We start from the raw sequence: 8,198 nt of genomic DNA, 5'->3' as shown, positions 1-8,198 counted from the left end.
GGACAAGAGGCGCCACCTTGGAGGAATTTTCCTTACTTCATGGAAGCCACGAATCTCTGAGGCTAGCAAAGGAAGGTTGCGCACCGCACCGCTAGTCGTCAGAAATCACGGAGTCTGCGTTTACGTCACGTATCACGTCACTCCGTTCTGTGACGTCAGAAGAGTTCTCCATGTCGTCATAAGAGTTCTCGAGTTTGAATCAGAGCGGCGGGAAAAACTTTCTCAACTTCGAATCCAAATTTCTTTGAAATAAATGCATCTTTCGCGCCCGGACAAGCGGCAACAAACCCATGAAATGCCGAAGTATCAGATTTTGCTAACAAAAAAAAATGATAGAGTTCTCCTCAGTGTCCCTTTAAGAAACTTCGCTGAGAACATATGAAGGACGGGCACATTCCTAGCGCGAAGAGTTTTGTGTTCATTTGCATAATGCAGCACACTTGCCTGCTAATGTCTTCTTCCTGGAAAGCCCTGCACGCAGGTTGGGGTCACATATTGCTGTTTCTATGATAACTCATTTTGCCTCTTTGATTGCTAGTGCGACTGCGACAAAGATTAATAGACACCAGCACACATGAGCTTGGCAGGGAACGAGGCCGAAGACCGGGTCACTCGAGTCTGCACACACCGAGAGGTCCTGGATATGCCCCTGCAATTATTCACAACAAACACGTATACATACGGGGAAATTATTACATACTTCAAACTAGAAAGGAGAAAACTAGCGCCGCCCGAGAAAACACTCAACAGAGCACATGTAGGCAGCAGCCTGGAGCGACCTACAGGCAGGCACTAATTTGGCCAGAAAAATGCGATTAGGTTATGCCTGCAATGCGGAGAGGTCTAGAATCTCTACCATGCAGTCTGGGAATGCAGTAAAGCGAACTTCGATATTGCGGAAAACATGAGGAGTCTCGAGCAGTATAGGAGGCGGAACTGCCCAGCTCGGACCCCTCGACCCAGCTTCAGCTGGAAGAAGGCCTGGCAGGCAACAACCTCCCTTGGACTCCCGCCAGTCAAGGTAGAGCGCACCATCCCCTTAAACTGAAAAGATAAATAAAATGTTCTTTTCTCTCTCTCGTTGCTTCTAAGACATAAAATGGTTTCGCATCAAAAGCTAGCGAAAAAGTAAAATTGCTTTTTAAGGAAAGGAAATGACGCAGTATCTGTTTCATATCGTTGGACACCTGAACCGCGCAGTAAGGGAAGGGATAAAGGAGGGAGTGAAAGAAGAAAGGAAGAAAGAGGTGCCGTAGTGGAGGGCTCCGGAATAATTTCGACCACCTGGGGATCTTTAACGTGCACTGACATCGCACAGCACACGGGCGCCTTAGCGTTTTTCCTCCATAAAAACGCAGCCGCCGCGGTCGGCCGCATTGCAATTCTCGCTATGGCCGGAGCCGTCTACGTCGTAGGGACGATTTCGCTAAACCACGCTTAGCTGAACTAGACCGCAGTCATTTTTTTTTTATCCCGTGTCTCCGTGGTGCTCGGCAGCCGAAGGCCGTAGAAGACGCGCTACGGCGATATATCGAGTTGTTGGCCTAATAAAAGATGGCACATACCATGATCGGCTAAGAATCGGGAGGCATAGATCTGTGCACATTAATGACGCTGACGCAGAACGTAATATCTCATGGCTGGATTTCGTGTTTGGAAAGGATCTCCGCTGTCGACTGTCTATAACGAAACTCTTTATGAACCTGTAACCTATAGCTATTAGTTATATGTGTCGTGCGGTAATTAGTTGTTCTGCAGAGCTACAGGGCATCCAGGAGAGCGCGAGCGGCGTCTCGGGCGGCGTCACCGCTGTTCTTTGCAGGATACTGCAAGAACCAGGAAATTTTATTCTCCCCTCCTCAGTCGTAGGGTTGGGTGCGCTTCCCTTGGCGCTTTTCCTCACCCGCCTGCTGCTCGCTCAAGCTCTGTTGAGCTGTGCGGACAGCGTGATTGTAGTGTCCACCGAAAAGTGAGACAGCTAGTTATCTGCGGCCCCGCCGCGGTGGCTCAGTGGTTAGGGCGCTCGACTACTGATCCGGAGTTCCCGGGTTCGAACCCGACCGCGGCGGCTGCGTTTTTATGGAGGAAAAACGCTAAGGCGCCCGTGTGCTGTGCGATGTCAGTGCACGTTAAAGATCCCCAGGTGGTCAAAATTATTCCGGAGCCCTCCACTACGGTACCTAATTCTTCCTTTCTTCTTTCACTCCCTCTCTTATCCCTTCCCTTACGGCGCGGTTCAGGTGTCCAACGATATATGAGACAGATACTGCGCCATTTCCTTTCCCCAAAAACCAATTATTATTATTATTATTATTATTATCTGCGCCATTTCCTTTGTTCAAAACCCACTAATTTATTATTAGGCCAAGCTGTGGCTCAAGAATGGCCCGCAAGATCTTCCTGCGGGCTTTTTCTCTTAATTTTGCGGTCACTTCTTGCTTCTTTCATCGAATTTCAGAATCAATTTTTCTCCCCCATCACCGAAGAACGCGACGTCCCAAAAGGTCAAGTATTTCCAGGCGCGACGCGTTCTCTACCTCCTCAATGATTATGACAGCAGCCATGTATTGATGCTGAAGGGCAGACGCACAATCACAACAAGCTTGAGTGTCTTGCCGACGTACGAAGTTTTAAAACCGGCAACAACAATTTTTCGATGAGGCTAGTTCCTTGCAACGCCGCGCCGGCGGCGCTGCCTGTCGCCTTGTTATCGATGGCGGCGTAGCTCGCGGGCGCATGTGTTCCCGTGTGCGCCGAAACAGGACGCTGCCCGGCCGCCCAGAGGCACCACGATGATACAGGGACTGTCGCCGCTTAGCCAGGCCGTCTTGGGGACGCTCTTTACCTGGGGCCTGACCGCTGCGGGCGCTGCGCTTGTGTTCGTGCTTAATTCCACCAGGGTAAGTATCCCGCGTTGTCGGCAGCGCCAGAAACCAAACAGCTGTTTCCGGAACGTGACTGCATGTGTTTGGCCGCTTCGTGCGCGGTTTAGCGTGCTTGACAGCTGCGCTCTACCCGTACCATACTGACCGGCGGCTAAAAGACTTGAAGCATCGGGGCGCTGCGCGCTGTATTGTGTTTAATCGCTTCTTTCGTAGCTGTGCTATCGCATCCCGGTAATCGAGTATCTGCACGCGTCAGAGATACGATTGTAAAGTGGCCGGCAAGCACGTGACCTGCCTGATTGCGAATGACGGCCGCTGTCTGTCTAACATTTGCACGGCGAATTGGAATTGGTCCCCCTGGTCACAATCTGTGCATTTCGAGCATTGGTTGGTATTAGCTTAATGAAGGTGTAATGTTGCTGTCTCCAACGCGGCCAGCGCAGTTCCCGTGAGCATTTTGTCTTGTAGGTGTAATGTGCCGAGTTCGCCCGTTAAATTAGCTTATTGAGCACTCGGTTTTCGTTTTCGTGCTTACGTTGGTGCGAAATCTAGTACCGATCGACGCTAACACAGCTTTGATTGGTGCTTGGCTGACGAGTGTGCGGACTGCTGGACCATTTGCACAGCCAAATAGTAATTGGGTTGCGCGCACAGCTCGTCTAGATAGCTGATTTCACTGGCCACAATGGGCTATATGCAGACATAGCTGTGTTCTGAATCAGTTTTGGAAGCTTGAGCCCGCCAATTTGAGCAAGCAATACAGCTGAAATAAACCTGCTTACTGTACAAAAAAAAAAAAGGTCACTTCACACACCTTTATGTTTGCATGTGGTGTGTCACAAGCTGTGCATGTATGCTTGCATATGTGCTAGTTCTACAAATGGAGCAGCAAACAGGTGAAGTGCAGCCAGCTTATTACAAAAAAAGCAGCTGTCGCCATGTGTTTTTTGCACTGTGACTCGCAGAACACGCGTGACCAAGTTTAGTCCTTGATGACGGTTAGAGTTTAGGAGGCACTGGGGTGTGCACTGTGAGACTTGTGCTTAAAACTCAAACCTCATATTGGAGAGTGATCGTGTTTTGTGACCTGCTGTCCACTTGCAAGCATTTTATGAATTTTCCTTCAATTTCACCCTCATTAAAAAAACAGATGATGACATTTGGAAGTGGCTGTGTAGAAATATTTAGAGCAACAGTTTATGCCTGTTGTGTGTACTTCACTGCCAAATAGGGCTCGGGGTCGACACATTTTGCTCAGTGACAGATGACATCAGACTTGCACCTTGTGGGAAAAGTTCAAGACAGGGACGTCTTGCGCCGCAATGTGTTTGATATTGAAAGTATTGTCACTGAAACTGTGCTGCATTTGATATCAATGTGGTCCTTAAAGGGACACTGGGGACTAATTGAAGTTCACTCTTATCAATAGACTACAGAGTTTTGATCACAAAGAGGCTACTGTCACGGAAAGTGGAGCTTTTATTAGATAGTAAATGCCAAGAAATGTAGTTACATGTTATCGGGCACATAGTCAGGAATAATTTTCGGGAGGAACCCTAGGTACGTTAGCTCTGAAAAACAAACTAGGAGAGAGCTTGATTTTTATGGTGGTGGGCAGGCAGGGGAGTAGGGTAGAGGGTGGCCTCGGCCCCTCCTTGGACCCCTTGGATATGTGCCCGACATATAGGTGTCGCAGCCACCCGTCACTTTTCCAAACAAACTGCGGTTACATCAGACTAATTTTTATTGCATGGATCTCCGGGGCTAGGCTACATCACCATTCACTTCCAAATAGTAATCGGGGAGGCCTTTTTGTTATTGATTTCACTAGTTTGAATCAAGTTGTGGGCGAAAAATGTTCGATTTTTAAAATCCAATTTTGTCAGAACTAAATGCATGTTCCACTCACAAACATCATTGTAACCAGGAAAAGCCAGACATTCTATTTTTACATTGGATGGAACTATCCCCAGTTTCTCTTTAAGGTTTTCAGGATGTCAAAAATTAAAAGCAAAAGCTTTAAAGTGGCATGATGACCTTGCCGTTATCAGGGTGGTACTAATTATCTACTCTGCCTCGTGAAACCACATTTTGGAACTGACTATTTTGTCACTTGGAAACAGATGAACAGCTCTGTATGCCTTGCTGGGAGAAAGAGGATGAAGTGCTGGTATTTAAATGTGGCTCCTTTTGCCCTAAAACGACGTTTATCATCGTTTAAAGCATGAATACATGTTTTTCGCTCAGTTCTGGAAGATTTAGTGCAAACAGTGAGTGTCATCAGGCAGCTTTCTTAAAAGGAAATAACTAAAACTGGGCAGCTCAATAACATTAATGAAGCCATAATTGGTTCTTATGCATCCTGCATTTGAGTCAGCAAATGTAACGATTGACCCTATTCGTGCTCTGAAATGCATGCATGATGATGATAATGACGTAAAACATTTATTGAGTCTAATAAGTAAGTTTGCTCCATCCGGGAGGCATCCTCAATCCAGGGCTTCTGCAGCGGCTGCCGTCAGCCTGGCCTGTTCTTAAGGCGGTCATCCAGGTCCGACCTGGACAGTGCAGCTCCCCATTAGGCAGTGGTGGGTTTGGGAAAGGGAGGACAGTCGGATGGAGTTGGCATGCCCAGGTGATACGAGCAGTTCATTCTGCAGCCGGACGTTTGTTATAAAAGAAATATTCTAATCTCTGCTTAATCAGACTGCACCTTTGAGCCAAGTTTGCTCTCGTATTTGTTGGGGCTACTCTTGAAGGCTTCCTGGCTTTGATGAGGCTTAATATGGCACAAAACTTATGAACCAGCTTCAGTCATAGAGAAGCTGACTTGGTCTGACTGCCTCTGTGAGATAGCTGCCAGGCACGGAATATTCGGAACATACATTTGTGCTATGGATCACAGGTAACACTTCAGTGAAAGAACTTCCTTTAAAAAAAATCGCTACATATTGGGATTCAATTTAATGTCCTATAATTTTTGCATTAAAACATTTGACAAGTCCTTAGTTCTTATAAAGCTTGTTTATATTATTTTTTGCCACCAAAAGGCCCCAAAAGGCCCTTATTGAGAGTATTACATGATGGGGGGAGCACCAGCATAACAACAGCTGCACTAGAAAGTATGTGAAAAAAACATACTGTTAAATTTTTTGGTAATTCACGGTGCAACTACAAAATTAAAGATATTGCTTACTGTGCAAACTTAAAGCCAACTTTGCCACATCAGTTTCTTTCCCACAATATGTGCTTTGGTTGATATTATTCAATGATGTTGTTCTTAAGTCCTGTCATTTTCTTTTATTTTCATATTTCATTGTCATCTGTCACACTGACAGATACCGGCAGTAGTAGTGGAGGGGGGGCATCACTTCACGAGGACAAGAACAAAATAACACTGAAACAGAATTAGAATAGAAGCACTATATTTTCATGGCTCAGTTGTTTTTTTGTACTGCATATTGACGTTATATGGGAAGTCTGTTACATTGGTTGTGTACAACTCAGCGTGTGCGTTCTCTGTGTATTTCCACGTACCAGCAGTGATATAGCAGTGTGACAGCGTCAAGAATGGATTATTATCATTGTGCAACAAAAGACCTGTCACATTTGGCATTTAAATGCACAGCACTTCTGAAGTGAACGTCAGGAACTGTTGAGACCAGCAGCGGTCGAGATAACAGCTGTCAAGATGTTTAACAACCGTGATTTTGGCATGTGTCTATTTCATAGCTCCTGCGAAAGGGTGCTGTGGAAAAAAAAAAATGAATGTTTGCAGCATTTATACCCATTGCGCAGACAACTGTGCAAAGATGTCTAGCATAGACGTTTTCCTTGTTGTTGCATTTGACTTCTGGCCTGGGCAGTATAAACAGCATATTACTTTTGTCATCACCTGTGTCTCCTTTGTGAGATATGTGTTTATGATTCTCCGGAACCAGCGCATGAGAGCTTACTCATATTTCTCCACATTTAGAGAACTACTGGTGGCCAGAGCAAGGCTTTTCTTATACTCCAGGCTTTTATAATTGCATCAAAGATTCACATGGCACTGTGCGAGTACTGTGTGCGCTGAACAAGGTTCATAGCCATTGTCAAAAGTAACGATCCCAAGAGATGTGCATCTAAGCCCTGTAGTGGGTCTCTTGTAGCAACTGTGCAAGTCCTGACTTTTCGAGAGGTGAGAATGAAAGGTTCTCTCTCTTTTGTGAGGTCTGGAATGCTGGCACTGCCTAACGAGCCACTCAGTATGACTCATAAGAGAACCCCGTGAGCTGTATATTTTTGAGAAAGGTGGTACACCTGCTGTCAAAAGTATAGTTTCTCAAAATTATCTAGAGGAAAAAGAGGCTCCACTGTCTATGCGAGTTTCCTGAGCAATTTGTCTACCGTGGGAATGCTGAGATCTGATCCCTTACTTGGCTTGGCTAGTTTTAGGCTGAAAAGTTCGATTCCACTGCGAAATCATAGCCACGCAGATTAAATTCTTTTCCTAGTGCGTTTTCCACTTCTTTAATAAGTGTAATGAAAGCGAATGTTCAAAGTTATGTTCGGATGGAAACAGTCCAGGTATTTCCTGAGGGTTTGCCTGGAGAAGATTTCCATTGTTACCGCTAAATTCACGTTTTCTCTTATACAGTAGCCAATCCAAATACGAAAACTGTACTTCCTGGCATTTCCATGCATCTCTCTAGTGGATAACTACTACAGCACCACTTTTCTCTATAGGTAATTTTGAGCAACTCGATAGTCAACAGTTTGCGGAATGCAACATTTCACTCTTTCATTCACAGTCAGAATGTGGTTGCATTGGTCTATTTCTAGCAGCTGGTACATGTTATAAAAATTAATTTTTTTTTCGTTGATTTTGTTTCCTAAAAATTTTCAAGTCTGGATGTTGACGTTTATGGCATGCGTATTGCCTCAGCATGCATGATGGGAGATTCGTTTATTTCTTTATCTCTCGTGTGATTGCCTGCTCACTTATTACCCCTTGTGCTTTCGAGCTGGTGTCCACAGAAATATTTGGTGAATGGGTCTAGTTTGATTAATTAGTATTTCTTCCCCCCCCCCCCCCACCTACACTTTTCTTGAGAACACTGTAGTTTATGGATGCAACCATTTCTCTCCTTTCTCTTTTTCAGCGCAAAATTTTAGATGGCAGCCTTGGATTTGCCGCTGGGGTAAGTGGAGGTTTCTGCGATCTAGTAGCAGTAGATATATTAGAATAAAGTAGTAACAAAAATGGAAGATAAAAGATGTTTTCCAGCCATAAAAACTGCCGCATGTCTGTCTAGCATCTATTCCAGTTTG

At 45.4% G+C, this 8,198-nt stretch overlaps 1 protein-coding gene across 1 annotated transcript in view; it reads left to right on the top strand.

Moving 5' to 3' along the window:
- Positions 1–2,702: 2,702 nt before the first annotated feature.
- The window catches only part of Zip48C (Zinc/iron regulated transporter-related protein 48C), a 29,646-nt gene continuing 24,150 nt past the window's right edge, over positions 2,703–8,198 (top strand). Inside the window, exons 1-2 of the mRNA XM_077633814.1 lie at positions 2,703–2,900; positions 8,030–8,068. Coding sequence (XP_077489940.1) covers positions 2,793–2,900; positions 8,030–8,068 — 147 coding nt within the window. The 5' untranslated portion in view covers positions 2,703–2,792. The remainder of the gene's footprint in view (positions 2,901–8,029; positions 8,069–8,198) is intronic.

The sequence above is a fragment of the Amblyomma americanum genome, chromosome 8 (genome assembly GCF_052857255.1).
Source record: "Amblyomma americanum isolate KBUSLIRL-KWMA chromosome 8, ASM5285725v1, whole genome shotgun sequence".
In the NCBI taxonomy this organism is placed as follows: Eukaryota; Metazoa; Arthropoda; class Arachnida; order Ixodida; family Ixodidae; genus Amblyomma; species Amblyomma americanum.
Note: the sequence above shows the minus strand (reverse complement) of the source record. Positions and strands in the feature narration are given on the sequence as shown.